General features: G+C 52.1%; 1 protein-coding gene across 3 annotated transcripts in view; it reads right to left on the bottom strand.

The window, feature by feature from the left end:
• Window positions 1-990: 990 nt before the first annotated feature.
• GALNT9 (polypeptide N-acetylgalactosaminyltransferase 9) overlaps window positions 991-21219 on the bottom strand; it is a 111854-nt gene continuing 91625 nt past the window's right edge. For 2 of the 3 annotated variants that reach the window (XM_049865881.1, XM_049865882.1), the window contains 5 exons: window positions 20995-21180; window positions 14889-15026; window positions 13795-13890; window positions 13039-13206; window positions 12283-12693 (listed from right to left, as the gene is read on the bottom strand). In XM_049865881.1, the coding sequence (XP_049721838.1) occupies window positions 12547-12693; window positions 13039-13206; window positions 13795-13890; window positions 14889-15026; window positions 20995-21180 (735 nt within the window). In that variant the 3' untranslated portion in view covers window positions 12283-12546. Of the gene's footprint in view, window positions 1036-2249; window positions 2338-12282; window positions 12694-13038; window positions 13207-13794; window positions 13891-14888; window positions 15027-20994; window positions 21181-21219 lie in introns of those variants that run through there. The other variant, XR_007514888.1, reaches the window with a different exon arrangement.

Here is a 21219-nt window from a genome sequence, read left to right as displayed (position 1 = left end):
GCTCCAACGAGAGGTGACCTATGTGCGTCCAGGTAGAACTGCCCCGTCGAGTTCTTGGGGCTGATTTTTTGAAAGTAGATCAGCAGGCCTTTCTTCCGAGGTACCTCTGGGTGGATTCAAACCACCAGTCTTTCAGTTAACAGCTGAGCGCTTAACCGTTTGTGCCACTAAGGCCTTCGTTGCATTATAACCCCTCTTAACTTTTGAGGACCCATGCTGCAGAGTGGTGGAAACGCGTTGCAGTCCATTCCGGGAGCCTCCTTGGCGCTTCCCAGGGTCTGAGCTCCAACAGCCCCACGTGGTGTGGCAGAGACGATGACATGTGGCCACCGCTCCTGGGAGCACGAGAAAATGGCGCTGTCAGTGTGGTGCGTGTCTACCATAAGCCGTAGGGCCTGTGAATGTGGATGGGAAAGTCACATCTTTGTTTTCTTTATCTCCAGCGAAATCTAGAGTCTTCCGTTACAAGCTGCTCTAACAAATTCATGGATGGTAAGTCGGGTGCAACACGGGGAAGAGAAGTCAGGGCAGCTGTGGAAAGTCTCAGGTTTACTGCATTCACAGGTCCCAGAGACAGGGAAGCAAGCACGCCGTGACACAGAGCCACACAGAGCCTTGCACCCAGGGACAAGGTAACAATAAGCCAGAATTGTAGGAGACGCTTACATATGTGTCTTAGTTATCCAGTGCTGCTATAGCAGAAATACCAAGAGATAGTACAAGTGGATGGCTCTAACAAACAGGGATGTATTCTCTCACAGTTTAGGAGACTAGAAGTACGAATTCAGAGTGCCAGCTCTAGGGGAAGGCTTTCTCTCTGTTGGCTCTGGAGGAAGGTCCTTGTCTTCTTTCAGCATCCCTGGGCTTGGCATTCCTTGTGGATCTCTCTGTGTCTTGGAGTCAATCTTCCCCCGGGTTTAGGAAGTTCTCAGCACAGGGACCCTGGGTCCGAAGGACACACTCTACTCCAGGCTCTTCTTTCTTGGTGTTGGTGAGGCTTCTCTCCTCTCTGTTTACTTCTCTCTCCATTTATCTCTGTGAGGTAAAAGGTGTGACTCAAATAAGGTTGTGACTTGAGTAAGGTTGTGATTTAAGATACACCCACGCTGATCCTGCCTCGTTAACATACAGAGGTTAGGGTTTACAGCACATCACAGAACGGAGGATAATCACATCAGATCACAAAGTAGAGGACAGCCACACAATACTGGGAATCAGCCTAGCCAAGCTGACACAGATTTTGGAAGGATACAATCCAATCTATGACATATGGCAAGCTGGTGAGGTGAGCTAAGTGTTGAGCTTCCTGGGGATTGGGCCTATTGAGTAATTCTGCAGGCTTAGAGGGGATAGGAACTGTCCCTACGTATTGGGGATCTGGCGATTGGGATGGGTGCATAGTGGCCTAGGAATGTGAGAGCCTAATAAGGGGTCAGTTGGAGAGTGGACTTCATCAGCTGCTCATGAAGGAGAAAGAACTGGCCTCCAGTTAGGGCCCCAAAACTGTGTCGACAACATTTTAAGAAAATTATATTACATAAGGAGTCCCTGGGTGATGCATACGGTTAACATGCTTGGCTGATAACAGAAAGGTTGAAGGTTTTAGTTCATCCAGCACCTCGGAAGAAAGGCCCGGCAATCTACTTCAGAAAACTCTGTGGAATGCAGTTCTTCTCTGACACACATGGGGTTGCCATGAGCTGGAATTTACCCGACCTTAACTGGTATTTCACGGCAATAGCAAAATAATAAATAAATAAAAGTTGTCAAGGATTTCATTTTACTTGGATCCATGATCAATGGCCACAGAATTAGCAGTCAAGAAATCAGACGACATATTGCATTGGGCAAATCTGCTGCAAAACTCTCTTTAAAGTGTTAAAAAATAAAGATGTCAATTTGAGGACTAAGTTGCGCCTGACCTAAGCCGTGGTGTTTTCAACTGCCTCATGTGCGTGTGAAAGCTGGACAACGGATGGGGAAGACCAAAGAAGAAATGATGCGTTTGAATTACGGTGTTGGTGAAGAATATTGAATATACCATGGACTACCAGAAAAGCGAACGAATCTGTCTTGGAAGAAGTACAGCCGGAATGCTCCTTGACTCGTTTCACATACTTTGGGCATGTTTTCAGGAGGGACCAGACCCTGGAGAAGGACGTCATGCTTGGTAGAGAGCCAGCATAAAAGAGGAAGACCCTCAGTGAGATAGATTGACAAAGTGGCTGCAGCAATCAGCTCAAACATACCTACTATTGTGAGGCTGGCACAGGACCAGGCAAAGTTTCATCCTGTTATACACAGGGTTGCTGTGGGTCAGAGCCAACCTGACGGCACCTAACAACAAGAACAGCAGTGAGCTAACACATCAGCCCACCTGCGATTCCAACTTACCAAACTCTCCTGTGTCCTAAAACAGTAAACGTCAGTAGGCAGTTACAACCGGGCTGGGGAGGAGCAGGGGAAGGAGGAGGAGAACAGGGCAAGGAGAGAGGACCGGGAAGGAGGAAGAGAAAAAGGGTGAGGGGAAGGGAAGGAGGATGGCGCTGTCCACTTGGGCGGCCCCAGGCCCTTTTGCACAGACAGGCCCCACTGTCTTCCAGCCCAGGACGTGCCAGTTTGTCTGGGGAGGTTGTCTTCTGCCCCAGCCTCTCCTTTCCTCCGGTACTTCACCATACCTCCATCCTGATTCCAAACATACCCTTAGAGGCCAGGCAGAGTTTAATATCTCATTCCACTTTATCCCAGAAAAAAGCAAAAAAGAGAAGAAATCAATTCTCCCAACTTACCTCCGTACTCGTCTTAAACATTGTTGCTGGGCACAGATGGGATTCATCACCATGCCCTTTACGGGAAAGTGGCTGGAAGTCACACTTTCTGCTCCCCTGACTGCCTCCCCGCTCAGTGGGGCTGAGCACCAAAACCATTCCTATCCTGGCGTTTTCCCCGTAACCATAAGGTCAGACAGCATTTCACAGGGCCTCTGCTGAGCAGGGCCTACCCTGTCCATCTGCTGAGCCTGCCCGCCTGCGTTCTCTTGTCTGCCTGTTATCTGCTTGCGGGTGTTTGTTCACCTGTCTATCTGTCTGTCTTATGCCCCTGTGAGGGTGTCGTACTTCCCTCAGTGCTGGCCTTGGGACGAGCAAACACAGGCCTGGAGCAGGTGTCTACAGCTGCCTGGGCACTTCCCAGAATGCCAGTGGGAGGCTGTCTGGGAAAGCCTGCTCGCAGGAAGCATGAGTTCATTGATGGACCTAAAGGTGACGACGAGCCCTGGGATCGCTCATCGTCCCCCAGTGTGGGCTCAGGGGTTAATGTGATGTGTCCCCTTCATGAGGCTTACAGTCCCCAGGGATTCAGTCAAACACTGATGTAGGTGTTGCAGTTTATGTGGTTGACATCTACAATCAGTTGACTTTATGTGAAGGAGATCACCCTCACCTGGGTGGGGTTCACCCAATCAGGTGAAAGCCATAAGAGCAAACACCGCCAGTTTCCCTGAGAAGAAGGAATTCTGCCTCAAGTCTGTGACATACAAAATCTTGCCAAGTTTCCAGCCTGTGGCCTGCCCTACGGATTTCAGACTTGCCAGGCCGTAATCGCATGAGCCAATGCCCTTAAAATCTCTATCTTATTTATCTCTCTCTCTACCAACCTCCTACCTACTGACCCACCCACCCTTCCATCTCCTCTTGGTTCTCTTTCTCTAGAGGACCCTGATAGACACAGTGGCCTGGGGCAAGCCCTCCTGTTTCTCAGCCCTGGTCTCCTCACTTGCTTAGTGGAGACAGTAGCTCCAGGAGACACATATAAAGCTCATCACTCGCGTTGTTCAGGCGGAGCTCCTTGCTACCATTGCCAGGAAGAGGCAGTTGGGGTGCTGATCCCTGTGGCAGGTCGGTAGAGGACCAGGGGCCCGGGAGCCTCTCTGTCCAGGCTGCGCAGCCCAGGACTGAGAGCTGAGGGGTGGGGGACCAGGGGCCCGGGGAGCCTCTCTGTCCAGGCTGCCCAGCCCAGGACTGAGAGCTGAGGGGTGGGGGACCAGGGGCCCGGGGAGCCTCTGTCCAGGCTGCCCAGCCCAGGACTGAGAGCTGAGGGGTGGGGGACCAGGGGCCCGGGGAGCCTCTCTGTCCAGGCTGCCCAGCCCAGAACTGAGAGCTGAGGAGTAGGGGACCGGGGGCCCGGGGAGCCTCTCTGTCCAGGCTGCCCAGCCCAGGACTGAGAGCTGAGGGGTGGGGGACCAGGGGCCCGGGAGCCTCTCTGTCCAGGCTGCCCAGCCCAGAACTGAGAGGTGAGGCGGAGGTTTATCCTGATGGATGCCCCTCTGACTTGCGCTCCTCCCCACCCTCCTCAGGAGCTTGGCTCAGAAGCCTTGCTGCATCCATTATGTGTGTCTAAAACCTGAGAAGTGACTGGAATATTTTGCAGCCTGCTTTGTCTCCTGATCCAGCTGCCAAGAGACATGAGGATGATAATTTAAGACTTGCTGATAACTCATTAATGAGGACGACAGCACTGGGGCCATCAGCAGGAAGCTGCAGAGGAAAGCCCTCCCAAGAGGTCTGTGCATTCAGGACCAAGCCTCTCAGAGACTCACAGCCTGGAAAGCTGGCGTCCCGAGCAGGAGAGGAGGATGTGGCATGTACGAGGGCATCTCACAAGCTGGCCGTGAGCCCGGTGACCGCCTCATGGGACTCTCAGCAATTTAACGCCAGTGTCCTCTTTTATGCTTTCTCTGTATCACAGGGGCTGGACATCTGGCAACCACGCTTCTAAACCCTGGTGTGAGGTTTGGGAGGTGGACAAGGAGCAGCAGAGGCTGTTGTGGCTCCTGCTGCCGCGGTGAGCCGGAGCCTGGCTTGGGCATGATCAGCAGACTCGAGGTTTTGCCAGTGGCTTCCAGGTGTCACGTGAGTCAGAAGCTAAGGTGTTACAGGTGCTGAAATCGTCATGCACCCTGATTTTCTGAACACCAGTGGTGGCTCCCTGATCTTTGCTCACTTGACTCTCCTTGTAGGTTTGTGAGTCTCTAATTGCCTGTATTAAAGCCCTTCCTGATCAAGGTTCCTAGAACAGTGTCTGTTCCCGTGATGGAACCCTGGCTGATACACAGGGGTTCACTCGGAAGGGGCTGGGGAGACAGTGTGAGAGAGTCCAGGAGAGAGCAGGAAACATGGTTTATTATTATTAATAAGACCTTGTGTTTGCAGGGAGCCCTGGTGGCTCAGGGGTTAACAGTTACAGCTGGTAACCAAAAGGTCAGCAGTTCGAATCCACCAGCCACTCCTTGCAAACCCTATGGGGCAGCTCTACTCTGTCCTGTAGGGTTGCTACGAGTCTGAATCGACTTGATGGCAATGGGTTTGGTTTTTTTTTTTTTTTTCTGTGCCCACAAGGAGCTCAGTGATGCATAGGGGGTCACGAGAACTGGGTTCTCTGTCCCTGACTCAGTCTGTGGCCTTGAGCAGTCCCCTTTCTCTGCAAGAGGCCCAGTGATTTCTTGAAGCTGTCAAAGATGCTTTCTTGGACTTTGAGAAAGGGGTCTTGTCCTTGATGTTCACTTGGAGCCCCCAGGATATCTAGTCCAGGAGGCTCAGCACAAACGCAGACCTGGCTGCCGTCCTTATCTGCCTGGGAAAGGCCAAGATGTGGAAAGAATGATTCTCCCCTGGCCATTCTCCCCAGAACATCCTGTGGGACTGTGACGATTTATGTCCTCATTTTTAATTCTCTGCTGCCAACCACAGAAGACATATGGCGTTTTCAAAGAGAAGATATTGATTTGCCTCTGCTTTTCAATGAGCACAGCCTTTCATCTCTTTTTAAGAGACATGGGGTGGGGGAGAAGCTGCATCCTTGTATCATAAAGCAGCAGTATTTTGTAGGCAGAGGGGCAAATAATGATTGTGACGCTATAGGAACCTGAGAACCAGGAGGGTCTTCCATTTTCCAAATCTTAGGGGTGCTGTGGGATCCTCTCCCAGGCAGATTTTAAGTGATCCCAGAATGCCATGATAGATGATGATGGCGAATCGTCACTGTAACTTGTTTGGTGATAATCTCTGATCATTCTGGAGCCTCCAATAGGGCATCATCTATTTCCTTTGAGAGACCCCAGAAGACTCCAGAACACAACAGCCCCTTGGGGACCTGGTAGCCAGCGTAGCATTGCTCACCTCCAACATCCTTGTTTAGTTTTTTTTTTTAATGGGTGGCATGTTTTCAGCTGTGCTCCCACTGCTGTGGGCACGAGGCGTGGTGAGGATGATGGTACCTGGGGACAGCCGTGGAAATGACCCCTGAGCACCGAGACGGAAGGACAGTTCCTCTCCAGAGGCCTGTCACACTCAGCTGCAAGGATCCACAGAGTTTCCCCAGGGACGTGGGTACGCAGTAGGTGCTAAGTCAGTGCTTGCCAACTGGCAACTGACCCCTTTCCTGCCCCTTGCTGTTTTCGGGGGCTGGAAACCAGAGCAGCTGGTTGATAAGAAGCCAGCCCGTGTTGCCAATGCGTTCCAGGACTCCACATTGTAAATAAGGTTCCATACAGACCTTTGTTGAGACAGAGCCCGTAATTCATCAGCTGAGGATGCCCATCCTTCCTGCATCCGACTTTCTGGAACGGCGGCGGAGGGGGAGGGCAGTGTGGTAGAAGACACAGTTTGGAGGCCGCCTGGCTACACAGAGGTGGAGGGTGGGTACCCCTGTGGCTTTTTCCTTGACGCCCCACTCTTGGCCAGTGTGCTCAATAAATGTTTGTTGAATCAATGAATGAACGAGTGAATGAATGATCAAAGCAGAGATGGGTGGTAATTTGTCCCTCGCTGTTGGAGGGGAAACTCAGAGAAGGTTTTAGGAGTCCGGGGGTGGGAGCGGTGAAGGCTCTGAGTGTCGGCTTCCCCATGGCAGGGATTTTATTTGTTTTAGTTGGCTACTGCGTCCTCAGCCCCAGGAACAGGGCCTGCCGTGTAAATAGTAAATATTTATGAATGAAATTCATATACCCAACCCACTGCTGTCGGTTCCGACTCATAGCGACCCTATAGGACAGAGTAGCCCCATAGGGTTTCCAAGGAGCACCTGGTGGATTTGAACTGCTGACTTTTTGGTTAGCAGACATAGCACTTAATCACTATGCCACCAGGGCACTATGAATGAAATTCATAATGAAATTTTTGTTCATTGCAAACAAATTTTTTTTTTGCAGAAAATTTAGGTAACCAAAAAGAAGAAAATTAAAAAAATAAAACCATAATCAAAATCACCCAGAGACAGCGGCTGTTGTCTGTTTTCCCCTAACCCTCAGAAGAAACACTGAGACAGGTGTGGTTACTTCCTTTTCATAAAAGAGGAGCTCTTGGTGCAAGTGGTTAAATGCTTGCTGCTAACTGAAACGTTGGAGGTTCGAGTCCAACCCAAAGAGGCCGTGGAAGAAAGGCCTGGCAACCTGTTTCCCAAAAATCAGCCATTGAAACCTGTGGCGCACAGCTCTACTCTGAGACACGTGGGGTCACCATGAATCGCAGTCAACTTGATGGCAACTGCCTTTGGTTCGGCTTTCATAAATGAGGAGACAAGGTTCAGACAGGGAAAGTGATTTCCTCAAAGCCACACGGCAGGTAAGTGGCCGGCAGCGTGAGGAATCCAGGCAAGTCTGCCAGGTTCCTTCTGTAGGGCGAGGGGCTGCCTCTCAAAGGTGGCCAGGCCCGGAGCTCTCCCCTAGTCCCCGTGAGCGGCAGTTCCCTCCGTGGGTGTTCGTGCATCACCTGAGCTTCCACCTGAGTTAATGTTGCTCACCAATGAGGAGGGGCTGTTCCCCACCCTCTCAGAAATCACCCTTGGTGCTGCTGGACCCTGGCCAGAACCAGCCAGGCCGTGTCCTAGCCCGGGGCCCTGTGGGGCTGCCTTGCCCACTTGTACCCAGGTGTGGGGGGCTTCCCTGCCCCCGGGAACTCATTCCCTGGGCCAGCCCCGCGGCACGGCACCTTCCCACTGGAACGACTCAGGCAGGCAGTCTGAGCTATAACTGGAGATTCATCAGAGTAATGAGCATTTTTATTAGGCAAAATTAAATTCTGATGCGCATTATCTCTATCAAGAATGAGAAAAGGAAAAAAAAAAAAAGAAAAGCCCAGCACGTTTCCTGCTTTTCACCAGGAGCATCTGCTCTGTTAACAGCCTCTCCCAGAGCCCCAGTTATTAGGTTTGGTTACAAATGAGCCGTTTTAAACAAACGGCGTGGATTTTTCCAAATTTGTGCCAGAGCCAATTTATAATTGAATTAATGAAAGAAGCGAGCGAGCTGTTAAGTTTCATTAAATTCTGTTTGCTTGTATCTTTGCCATTTAAAACGTGAACTGTTGTTTAAAAAGGAAAATATACCAGGCAGCAAGGCGAGTGGAAGGAACACAGGTTTGGGGTCCAGCAGATCTGGGTATGAACCACCCCCACAGATCAGACCCACACAAAGGGTGTGTCTTTGCCAAGTCATTTCACTCCCCTGAGCCTCTGCTCTCAATACTACTTAGGGTTGTTTGAAGAATTAAATGAGATTAACATTTTGCATTTATAAATTCTTTGTTTCTTCTTTCCTTCCTATGCAAACTGCAACCTTTCTAAATGCATTTATTTGTTCTAGTAGCTTTCTTTCTTTCTCTTTTTTTATTCCTTAGGCTGTTCTGTATACATAAAAAAAAAAAAATGACATAGTCATGTCATATTTAAATAATGCTGGTTTTAATGTTCCTTCCCAGCATACCTGCCTTTCGTTTCCTTTCCTTACCTTACCGCACTGGCTAAGATTTCTAGAACAACCCTAAATGCAAGTTCATTTCTCTCTCCCTCTCTCCTCCCCCAAGTTCCTTGGCTTGTAGATGGTTCCTCATATGGCAGCTGTCTTTCCCCTGTGTCGTGGATTGAACTGTGTCCCCTAAAAACAGATGTATCAACTTGGCTAGGCCATGATTCCCAGTATTGTGTGACTGTCCACCATTTTGTCATCCAGTGTGATTTTCCTGTGTGTTGTAAATCCTACCTCTATGATGTTAATGAGATGGATTAGCCGCAGTTATGTTGTTTTTATGTTGATGAGAGCTACAAGATTAGATAGAAACCCTGGTGGTGTAGTGGTTAACTGCCACAACTGCTAACCGAAAGTTCGGTAGTTCAAGTCTGCCAGGCGCTCCTTGGAAGCTCTATGGGGCAATTCTACTCTGTCCTATAGGGTCGCTATGAGTCAGAATTGACTCGAAGGCACTGGGTTACTCAGAAGGGATTAGGTTTAGGGCCCACCCTACTCTGGTATGACCTCATTAACATAACAAAAGGAAACCCCTATTTTCACACAGAGTTGTATTTGTAGATACAGGGGTTAGGATTCTCCTAATTTAGGGAGAAATAACTCAATGCACAACAGCAGGTGAGAACGCAAGTGAAGAATTAGGAAAATGAGAGAGCTCCATGACCTTATTTCATGAAGCTGGCCATTTGTTACATCCTGGTTATTACAGATGAAGGCCTCAGGCCATGTCAGGGGAGGGGACAGGAACCACCTGGAAGAAAGAGCTTGACAGTATCACAGAACAGGCTCAGGGATGTTTCCAAAACAGGAGGGCACCAAGAGGATGGGAAGTTTGTCAAGGTTCTGAGAAGTAATTTTCTAGGTGTCAGGTTTCCTATGAGATCCTGTGTGGCTTCAGCCTGCAGGCTTTGACTCGACTGTCAATTTGCGTAATGAATTGTAACACAGGCGAGACTCCTAAGTCGAACCTGTGATAGTTTCTATTTTAAGCAACACATTTTACATGCTAATGGATGCCAGATAGCGTGACTTCATCTGGGAAACTTCTGGGTTCCTGGGGACCGGGGCCAGTCCTTGGCTAGTGACTGATGTTTGGGGCCTCACCCCCTGCCAGCCTTTGCCTCCATCCTCTGAATATTTGGGGAAAGGTCTGGGATAGAAAGAGGGTTGTTTGAGATCTGTGTTGGGGCTGCTGGAATTCTGTCGAGAATGGAGGCATTGGGACTCTTGAGAACTTCTTCCAGCAACAGAGAGCAGGGTACTGGGGGGGATAAGGCCGGGACCCCAAGGAAGGAGGTGAGGAGAGGAGCTCTGTGGTGGGGGTACCCAGCTGGCAGAGAACTGGACTTGGGAGGGAGGACCCTGAAGTGTGGACCTGCTGCTTCTCCCCCAGGCAGGAGAGGGGAGAGTGTGTCCCAACATGCCCGGGTGTCTGACCCCTAAAGTTAGGCCAGAGCGCACCTACCCCCAGAGACTCAGGCCTGCCCTTGCGGATTCGCCATGTCTGTCTGCTTCATTCGTCTCATCCACTGGCTAAGAGGGCATAGAGCAGTCACTGCTTCCTGATCTTGGAAACATTTCCCTCAGGGGCCTTCCTGGCACTGCCAGGCAGTACTACCTCACCCCCCACACCCCTCACCCCAAACAAGACTCTCTGGGGCTGATGATGGTTGCCACAGCATGTCTTTAAATGGTGCCCAGGCACTCCGGCCTCCCCCACAGAATAGGCCACCTGCTGCAGCAAGGGAAGAGACCGGCGAGGCCTGCAAACTGCTGCCTTGGGGCCCAGGGTTGGAAACGCTGCCGCCTGCTCTCCAGTTACCACGTGGGAAACAGCAGACTGGAAGGCACTGCCAACGCCCAGTCTGCCTCTGGGAGGAAGGTGGCTGGCTCGGTTTGTGGGAGCCTGGCGTCTGTCTGTTCTCCATTCCCACGCCAAGGGAGCCAGGCTGACTCTGCGGCCCTGATGGCCTGGACAGTAGATGTGTCCACCTCTGGCAGGGGCAGAAGTCAGCAGCGCATCAGGCTAACAAGGACAGGGAGAGGTGAACCCATTCTGCCATCTTCTCCCCATGTCCTGTGATGTGGTCTCACTGCAGATATACGGCACCTCTCGCTCAGAGAGTGAGTGTTGGCAGCCCCCACCCACCAACAGCTCTGAGGGTGTGCTGAGCCTGCACTGTGGGCAGGGGCAGGGGCTCGGCACACAGACAGGATCTCAACATGCAGACAGCATCTTGGCTTCACGGGCAGATAGGTCTCAGCACGGCAGATGGGGTCTTGGTGCTGTGCATATATCTCAGTACCATGTCATGGGCTGGTAGCCCTCTCCCCAGGTACCCTAGGTTCCTTGACTGCCACTGCCCCCTCCAGTGGATGTCCACGCTTCCTGGCTGTGAGAGCACTGTGGGGATGGGCCACAAGGGACAGAGGAGGCCTCGGGGATGGCTCCTGGGGACCTCCTGCCCACAGATCTCAGGAGAGGTGTAGCCTCCTGAGGATGACCAGTGTCCACCTCTTCCTTCTAGCACAGGATCTGGGTCTCAGGTGGGCTGCGGCTGCAGTTAGAGGCTCCCTTTCCCAACCCCCTCCCAGCTAAGTGTGCCCTGTGACAGCAACCTGCCCCCCCCATGGTGCCAGGACGTGGACACGGTAGGGTCAGCCATCTAGGACCACGAGAACAAGGACACACAGGCTGGCAGACTTTCTCATAAATGCCTTTGAGTTGACTCTGACTCATGGCGACTCTTGTGTATCAGAGTCTTCAAGGCCATGACCTTTTGGAAGAAGATCGCCAGGCCTTTCTTCCAGGGTGCCTCTGGGTGAACTCGAACCTCCAACTTTCCAGTTGGCAGCCAAGCGGTTAACTGTTTGTACCACCCCAAGATTCCAGATAGTATCCGTTTCTGGTTTTGTAGGACACATGGGGAGGGGATGGGGTCTGTGTTGCAATTTCTCTTCCCTGACATTGTGGCGCAATATAGCTGCATACCATCTGTAAACAAATAGGTGTGGCTGTGTGCCCATAAAACTTTATTTACAGACAGGTTGCAGCCACAGGCAGTTTGCTGACCCTTCTCAGCGGTTGGCCAGGCAACAAGCTAGCCAGGGCCTGGGCCCTGGAGGGACCCCACCTAGGAACCGGTGGCTCAGACCTCTATGGAGGAGATGTATCTGTGGGCTCCAGCTACTCTTTATTTGGTCTCCATGAGACAGGTGGGTCAGTCTCCTGGTCTGGGTGTCTCTGGGTGGCCATGGCTGTCCACTTCTTATCCCCTCTCCAGACTGTGGCAGGGCTCTGGGCTCCATTCCTGCCCTCTTTGACTTAGGTCATCTCAAAAACAGCCAAGCAAGGGCCAAGCCAGGGCAGCCGGCTGAGGGACCTCAGTTCTACAGAGGAGGTGTGGGGGCTCTGAGACCCCAGCCTCCTCTCCTGGGGCAGCGGGTGGTTCGCTTCAGTGGGGGCGGTATGTACAGGGCTTGTACGTGCAGAGTGGTGCCATCCGGTCAGCTGGGCAGGAGACACCGTGGAAAAGGCACGTGGTTCTGGGTCGGAGGCAATGGCAGCCGGTGCCCAGGACGCAGCGCTGGTTCCCAACATCCAGGGCGCCGGCTGGGCCTGACATCCCAGGAGCCACACGAGGCCTAGACAAGCCTGGCTGCTCTGGGTCCCTGCGGCCTCCAGCCCAGGGGCTCTGCCATGCCTCCAAGGTCAGGAGTTTGTGCTGAGCAGAGGGTGGGCGTGGTCAGTGGCGCCCATGCTTGACCCAGTTCCTGATGGCCCACTTCTGTCCCGAGCACCGCTGCACCACCAGCCGCAGCCCGAAGTGGGCATCCTTGACCATCTCCACTTCTAGGCACCGGCCTGTGTCCCGGCTGATGATGGGGCCGCCCTACGAGGGGAGCCGGTCAAGGAGGCCTCGGCCTTTCTGTGTCCGGGCCCCATGCCGATTGCCTGTGAAGACCAAGTTCTCCCTGCCCCCCGACCTGTTCTACCCATCTCACCAACCCATCTTGCTTCCTGGGTACAAAGAGGTGCCCAGATGATGGAACCCAGGGCCCAAGATGGACTTTTCCCTGAGGTGCCCTCCTCAGCTCCCTGACATGTTGTGGGGAAGAGACAGAGAGAAACAGAGAGACAGAAGGGGAGGAAGTGGGGCAGGGCGTTAGGGAGGTGTGGGTAGGAGAGGGTGTCGGGGTGGGGCCCGGCCCAGTGGTCTCAGCCCCCGCCTGCTGACCTGTGTGAAGTCCCACAGCCGCTGGGCTGGCCTGGCCACATCCTCGCACTTCTTCAGGGTGGGCGTGCGGCCCTTACCGTCGTCCACCAGACACTTGGAGTCAGGCAGGAAGGCAGTGGAGCCCAGGGGGCCCAGCTGCAAGAGGCCCTCAGCACTGTACCGCACCAGCTGGTTGGGGGGATGGCATGAGGGCTGGGTGTGAGGGGCCAGGGATGCCAAGGTCCCCCTCCCTGCCTGGGCCAGGAATGAAGATCCCTGTACATGCTGTGCCCTGGCCACCACCAGCCTGTCTCAGCACCTCCACAGAGGCCCCAGTCAGGACCTGCCTTAAACATTCCTTTTCAGAGGGAACTTTGCTTGGAGCCCCACATTCCCAGTTTAGTAATCACATCACCCTGAGTGGTAGGTGCCACTTATGAAACCATTTTATGGGTGAGGAAACTGAGGCACAGGGACGTTCGGTGATTTGCTCAAGGTCTGTTCAAACCGAGGCCTGTTGGATGCCACGGGCCTTGCTCTCAATCTACTGCATTATGTTGCACTTTAGGGTGAGGAGAGATCCAATGGGGGGCCCTGTTCTGCTCCGGGTGCCTGAACTCAGGCCCTAGCAGCATGGTCCTTGGAGTCCCAGGATTCCCAGCGGGCCCATGGGGCCTGAGGGCCGGGTGGGTGGGGGTGCCCACCTCTGCTGCCCTCAAGCTCTGTGCTTCCACCAAGAGCACCACAGAGCACCACCAGGGGCGGCGGTGCTCCTACCTGGGAGGACATCCCATGGCAGGGGTATAGGATGGCTCGGTCATCATCTTCAGCCCCCTGGTCCAAGCAGTAGCCGCTGGCCTTGCTGTTTCTCACCTATGACCAGAGCCACAGAGCAAGCCCAGGTCATCCAGGGGCCTGAGGCGAGGCTGGAGGGATCTTTACCCTCCCCTCCCACTCAGGGGCAGAGAGTGATCTTCTTTGTCACCAGAAAGGCCTGAGCCTGATGCCTGGGATCCTCCCCAGGAGTGGGGCTCAGCCAAGGCTACCCGTGGGGCTCAGAGGCCGCCCTGGACAGGGGACAGGAGGGAAAGCAGGGCCTCTGTCTGGGGTGCTGGTTGGGAGGCATCCTCCAAAGGGATGGCACTGTTGGGGGTAGGATGCAGACAGAACTTGACTGTCACTCAACACGGAAGTTTGCCAATGAGTGCTAGCCTTGGGGCCTTCTGGGGACTGGTCGCACACGACTAGCAATGATGAACGGCCTCCCTGGGTCCACATCCCTTGCACATGACTTTGCGGCTTCCCTCATCAAGAAGTGCAGGCTGTGCCCTAGCCTCGGGATCTGGGTGGCCTGAGCTTTAGCCAAGAGGATGCAGCAGAAATGACTGCTCTTTGTGCCAGCTCCCAGCCTCAGGGGACCTTGCAGCTTCCACCACTTGGAGAACAAGCCCAGGCCAGCCTGCTGGAGGACGAGACACCGTGTGCCCAGCCAACAGCCAGCCAGTCAGCCTGCAGACAGCAAGGGAGCTAGTCCTAGCGGGCCTAGAGTGGACGACAGACGTGTGGCAAGCTCCGCCGAGACCAGCCCAGCCTGACCCAGAGCGGCAGGCCTGCCCGTGAACCCCCAGACTCGTAAGAATAATCGATGCTTGTTATTTAGGCCCCTGCCCTTCAGGGTGGTTCGTTTTGGATTCCTGGCTAACTGAGATAGCACTGCTACCCCACGAGGTGGTACAAGCCTGAACTCAGACATTTAAGAAGGTTGCAGCAAAGTTTCTCCTGTTATCCAGGAGTGTGGGGGCAGGGGTTGGGAGCTTGGGGGCGTGGGGAGCCTGCCTGACCCAAGCAGGTGCTGTTGGACAGAGTGGTACCTCTCCGTACGTGAGGGTGTCGTTGTAGACCCTCATCTCTGGGTACACGTTCTCCAGGTACCACTTGAAGCTGCGGCATTTCAGCCTCTGACGTAGGGCCAGCCGCTCAGACACGTCCCCGAAGTCCACGCCAGGGTTCTGCAAAGCCAGAAGCAAGGCAGGAGGGGTGCATGATGGGCCAGAGTCCATGACCCAGGCCTCTTTTCATTATGGGTGCTCATATCACCCCTACCTCTGCGCAGGACCCCCAGGACGTTGAGGGCAGCCCCTTCAGAACAGGAGCCTGGCGTTTCCAGCCTGTCTGCTGCTGGGGAGACCGGGCCATTGCCTGGAGTGCAGTGAAGGGCTAACTCAGCAAGCCTGGGTTGGCCAAACCCTGCACATTCCAAACAAAAGACTAGCTTTGACTGGCTCCTGGGAGTAACTACTAGGCCCTTGGAATGTCCTGCCTGATAAGAGTGTCCTTGTTTACCTGGGGCCTTGGGCCACCCCAGATAGTCTTTGCCAACAATGTGTTTACGGTGGGATCCTTGGGCCAAGCCAGATAAATCTAAGTCAACAACAGGATTCATGGTTGGGCCCTTGGACCACGTAGGATAGTCTATGCCAACAGTGGGGCTCATGGTGGGGGCCTTGGGCCATGCAATATCAGCTTGACCTGGAGAGGGGCTGGAGACTAAGGTCAGCAATGCAGGTGCTCCGTATATGACTGACCCCCAGTATAAATAAAGCCTGACACTAGGCTCGGGGGAGCTTCCCTGGTGGGCAGCAATCTGTCACACATGGTGGCTGGGATAAGTAAGTGCTGCCCACTACCCCACTTGGAGAGGACACCTGGACACTGTGCCTGGCTTCCCCGGACCCTACCCCACTCAAGAGCCTCTTCCCTCAGCTGATTTTAACCTGCACCTTTTCCTGCAATAAACTGTGAGCAACTTTTCTTGTAGTAAACCATAACTGTGAGCACCTTTTCCTGTAGTGAACCATGACTGTGCACCTTTTCCTGTAATAAACCGTAACTGTGAGCACCTTTTCCTGTAATGAACCATAACTGTGAGCACCTTTTCCTGTAATAAACCATAACTGTGAGCACCTTTTCCTGTAATAAACTGTAACTGTGTGCACCTTTTCCTGTAGTGAACCATAACTGTGAGCACCTTTTCCTGTAATAAACTGTAACTGTGAGCATCTTTTCCTGTAGTGAACCATAACTGTGAGCACCTTTTCCTGTAATAAACTGTAACTGTGTGCACCTTTTCCTGTAGTGAACCATAACTGTGAGCACCTTTTCCTGTAGTGAACCATAACTGTGAGCACCTTTTCCTGTAATGAACTGTAACTGTGAGCACCTTTTCCTGTAGTGAACCATGACTGTGCACACCTTTTCCTGTAATAAACCATAACTCTGAGCACCTTTTCCTGTAATGAACCATAACTGTGAGTACCTTTTCCTGTAATGAACCGTAACTGTGAGCACCTTTTCCTGTAATGAACCATAACTGTGAGCACCTTTTCCTGTAATGAACTGTAACTGTGAGCACCTTTTCCTGTAGTGAACCATGACTGTGCACACCTTTTCCTGTAATAAGCCATAACTCTGAGCACCTTTTCCTGTAATGAACCATAACTGTGAGTACCTTTTCCTGTAATGAACCGTAACTGTGAGCACCTTTTCCTGTAGTGAACCACAACTGTAAGCACCTTTTCCTATAGTGAACCATAACAGTGAGCATATTTTCCTGTAATGAACCACAACCGTGAGCACCTTTTCCTGTAATGAACCGTAACCGTGAGCACCTTTTCCTGTAGTGAACCACAACCGTGAGCACCTTTTCCTGTAGTGAGCCACAACTGTGAGCACCTTTTCCTGTAGTGAACCACAACCGTGAGCACCTTTTCCTGTAGTGAACCACAACCGTGAGCACCTTTTCCTGTAGTGAACCGTAACCGTGAGCACCTTTTCCTGTAATAAACTGTAACTGTGAGCACCTTTTCCTGCAGTGAACCATAACCGTGAGCATCTTTTCCAGTAATGAACCATAACTGTGAGCACCTTTTCCTGTAGTAAACCATAACTGTGAGCACCTCTTCCTGTAATGAACCATAACCATGAGCACCTTTTCCTGTAATGAACCGTAACTGTGAGCACCTTTTCCTGTAATGAACCGTAACTGTGAGCACCTTTTCCTGTAGTGAACCGTAACTGTGAGCACCTTTTCCTGTAATAAACTGTAACTGTGAGCACCTTTTCCTGTAATGAACCATAACTGTGAGCACCTTTTTCTGTAATAAAATGTAACTGTGAGCACCTTTGCCTGTAATGAACCATAACTGTGAGCACCTTTTCCTGTAGTGAACCATAACCTTGAGCACTTTTTCCTGTAATGAACCGTAACTGTGAGCACCTTTTCCTGCAGTGAACCGTAACTGTGAGCACCTTTTCCTGCAGTGAACCGTAACTGTGAGCACCTTTTCCTGTAATAAACTGTAACTGTGTGCACCTTTTCCTGTAATGAACCACAACCGTGAGCACCTTTTCCTGTAGTGAACCACAACCGTGAGCACCTTTTCCTGTAGTGAACCGTAACCGTGAGCACCTTTTCCTGTAATAAACTGTAACTGTGAGCACCTTTTCCTGCAGCGAACCATAACCGTGAGCATCTTTTCCAGTAATGAACCATAACTGTGAGCACCTTTTCCTGTAGTAAACCATAACTGTGAGCACCTCTTCCTGTAATGAACCATAACCATGAGCACCTTTTCCTGTAATAAACCGTAACTGTGAGCACCTTTTCCTGTAATGAACCGTAACTGTGAGCACCTTTTCCTGTAGTGAACCATAACTGTGAGCACCTTTTCCTGTAATAAACTGTAACTGTGAGCACCTTTTCCTGTAATGAACCATAACTGTGAGCACCTTTTTCTGTAATAAAATGTAACTGTGAGCACCTTTGCCTGTAATGAACCGTAACTGTGAGCACCTTTTCCTGTAGTGAACCATAACCTTGAGCACTTTTTCCTGTAATGAACCGTAACTGTGAGCACCTTTTCCTGCAGTGAACCGTAACTGTGAGCACCTTTTCCTGCAGTGAACCGTAACTGTGAGCACCTTTTCCTGTAATAAACTGTAACTGTGAGCACCTTTTCCTGTAATGAACCATAACTGTGAGCACCTTTTCCTGTAATAAACTGTAACTGTGAGCATCTTTTCCTGTAATGAACCATAACCGTGAGCACCTTTTCCTGTAATAAACTGTAACTGTGAGCATCTTTTCCTGTAGTGAACCATAACTGTGAGCACCTTTTCCTGTAGTGAACCATAACTGTGAGCACCTTTTCCTGTAGTGAACCAAAACCGTGAGCACCTTTTCCTGTAATGAACCGTAACTGTGAGCACCTTTTCCTGTAGTGAACCATAACCTTGAGCACTTTTTCCTGTAATGAACCATAACTGTGAGCATCTTTTCCTGTAGTGAACCATAACTGTTAGCATAATGGCATTTCTGAGGCCTGTGAGTTCTCCTAGGAGCTTGTCAAACCTAAGAGTGGCCTTGGGACCCCCACCCCCCTGTAACAGGCACCAAGCCCTTTGGGGACATGAGGTGTGGTGTGACAACAGCTCCCACCACAACTTTGATCTGGGCCCTTGTTCTGCACAGTTGGCAGCAGAGCTGGGTGGCGGAGGGCAGTGATGTGGGATAACTGTGTGGAATCGAATCCCACCACTCATCATGTGTGGCCTTAACCTCTTGATGCCTCAGTGTCCTGACCTGCAGTGTGGGACGATAGTAATAGAAATCTCCTTGTTATGAGGACTGAATAGCTCAGTAGGTGTGAAGGGCTTTCAATAGTACCTGAGTAAAATCAACACATGGAAGGATGTTCACAGGCCTGCAGCCTGGCTAAGCCACGTGGCTCAGGCCGATAAGTCCTCCACACATTGACAACATGCTTGGCTGCTGTGATACCCTAAGCACCCTTCAGGTATTGGCAGGTACGTTGTCATGTTGCACATTTTCCGAGTTGGTTCATTTGATGGAAAGCAAGGTTTTACAAGGGGCGATGTGCCCTTTTTTCGTCCTAACATATGAGTGCACACTTCGGTAGGCTTTCCTTACCAGTTTGGCTCCACACTGCCAGCAGAGCCTTCTGGGGGGTGGAGGAGGGAGGGTTTTAGTGGCTGTCCCTGACCTTCCTGCTCAGTGGAGTGGTACAAGCGAAGGGTCCAGCCAGGTCCCTGCAGACATTGCTATTCAAAGGCTGGGGCATGAACTACTCGTGGGCAGTGACATCATGTAGGAGGCTGCACGGATAGTTTGTCCAAAACATCAGAGTCTACTGCACATAACAAGAATAGGAACTGTTTGCATTCTGTTGTACGTAGGGTTGCCATGAGTCAGAACCAACCCAACGGTACCTAACAGTAATTGTTTACATAACCTTTTTATTATAAATCAAATCTCCATGCGTTGATGGAGTTCCCAGGTGGTGAAGATGGTCACCTTTCTCAGCTGCTAAAGGTTGGAGGTTGGAGTCCACCCACAAGTGCCTTGAAAAAGGGGGATCTACTTCCAAAAATCAGCCACCAAAAGACCTTTCTCGGTATGGGATTCCTCAGAGCAGCTAGTTATGTCTTGCCTGCCACTTATCAGCTGTGTGTCCTTGGGTGGTTTACTTGACCATTCTGTGCCTCAGTTTCCCTGTCATTAAGGGGGGAAGCAATAGGATCGTTGTGAGTGCTCTGTGCACATTAGCTCACCATCCTCATGATTATAGTTACTGTGGCTATGATGGTGCAGCTAGTGTGTGTGGAGTTTATACTCTCAGCCTAGAGGGGGCCGTGTGTGTGGAGTTTACACTCTCAGCCTAGAGGGGGAGTGTGTGTGGGGTTTACACTCTCAGCCTAGAGGGGGAGTGTGTGTGGGGTTTACACTCTCAGCCTAGAGGGGGCCGTGTGTGTGGAGTTTACACTCTCAGCCTAGAGGGGGCCATGTGTGTGGGGTTTATACTCTCAGCCTAGAGGGGGCCATGTGTGTGGAGTTTACACTGTCAGCCTAGAGGGGAAGTGTGTGTGGAGTTTACACTCTCAGCCTAGAGGGGGCCGTGTGTGGAGTTTACACTCTCAGCCTAGAGGGGGCTGTGTGTGTGGAGTTTACACTCTCAGCCTAGAGGGGACCATGTGTGTGGAGTTTACACACTCAGCCTAGAGGGGGCTGTGTGTGTGGAGTTTACACGCTCAGCCTGGAAGGGTTCGTGTGTGTGGAGTTTACACTGTCAGCCTACAGGGGGCCGTGTGTGTGGAGTTTACACTGTCAGCCTAGAGGGGGTGTGTGTTTGGCGTTTACACACTCAGCCTAGAGAGGGGGCCACGTGTGTGGAGTTTACACTCTCAGCCTAGAGGGAACGTGTGTGTGGAGTTTACACGCTCAGCCTAGAGGGGACATGCGTGTAGAGTTTACACTCTCAGCGTAGAGGGGGCCATGTGTATGGAGTTGACACTCAGTGAAGGAGGCTGTTGTCACTTTATGGCCACCCCACAACCCCCTCAGCCCACAGCTGCAGCACCCCCCGAGTCTGTGCTGATGATGGTCGAGAGTGTTTAATGGCATTCTCATTGGTGGAGGGAAGGTGTTTTAGTCAACAGCGACCCTGATATTCAAGGATTATGTCCCAGCAGACATGTTTGGAAGCCCTCCGCACCTTGTGTAGACAGAGAACAAGAACCGTGATGTGGGCAGTGATAAACCACACTCCCTGTGACCACGGGCAGCTGGGTCAGTGGGTAATGGAGTGCTTTCCCAAGGGGCCCAATAGGCAAGCAGGCCTGAGGCTGGCCCTAAGGGTGACCCTGAGGCTGCTTCTGGGGTGTGACTACCAGGCTGTGCTCAAGGGTGTTTCCAAGGGTGATGCCCCAAGGCTGTCCCTAAGGGTGACCCTGAGGCTGTCCCTGGAATGTGACCCTGAGACTGTCCCTGGGGGCAGTGTCCACCCTGGCCGATCGACCCTCATTACTCGCCTCTCGTGATTCCCACCCAGAGGTCCAGCTGGGTCCCTCCAGCCCCCCAGCCTCCCTTACCTGCCCCCCCCAGCCCCCAGCATGACTCACAGTCATGGGGATGTTCCAGGCCATGTACACGTGGGACTTAAAGTCATCCATCCACACCTCCGCTGCCCGAAGGGCGTTGCGCTTTGCGTAGTAATCGATATCATTGTTGTAGGGCTTCTTGGTGCGCTCAATGTGGGCCACGCGGGAGCAGGGCAGCACCTCCATGCTGCCACCGCACTGCCACACCTATGGGGAGAAGTGGCTGGCAGGGGGCACCCAGGGACC

The sequence above is a fragment of the Elephas maximus genome, chromosome 22 (assembly GCF_024166365.1).
Source record: "Elephas maximus indicus isolate mEleMax1 chromosome 22, mEleMax1 primary haplotype, whole genome shotgun sequence".
NCBI classification, from domain to species: domain Eukaryota; kingdom Metazoa; phylum Chordata; class Mammalia; order Proboscidea; family Elephantidae; genus Elephas; species Elephas maximus.
This window is presented reverse-complemented; position numbering and strand designations above follow the sequence as displayed.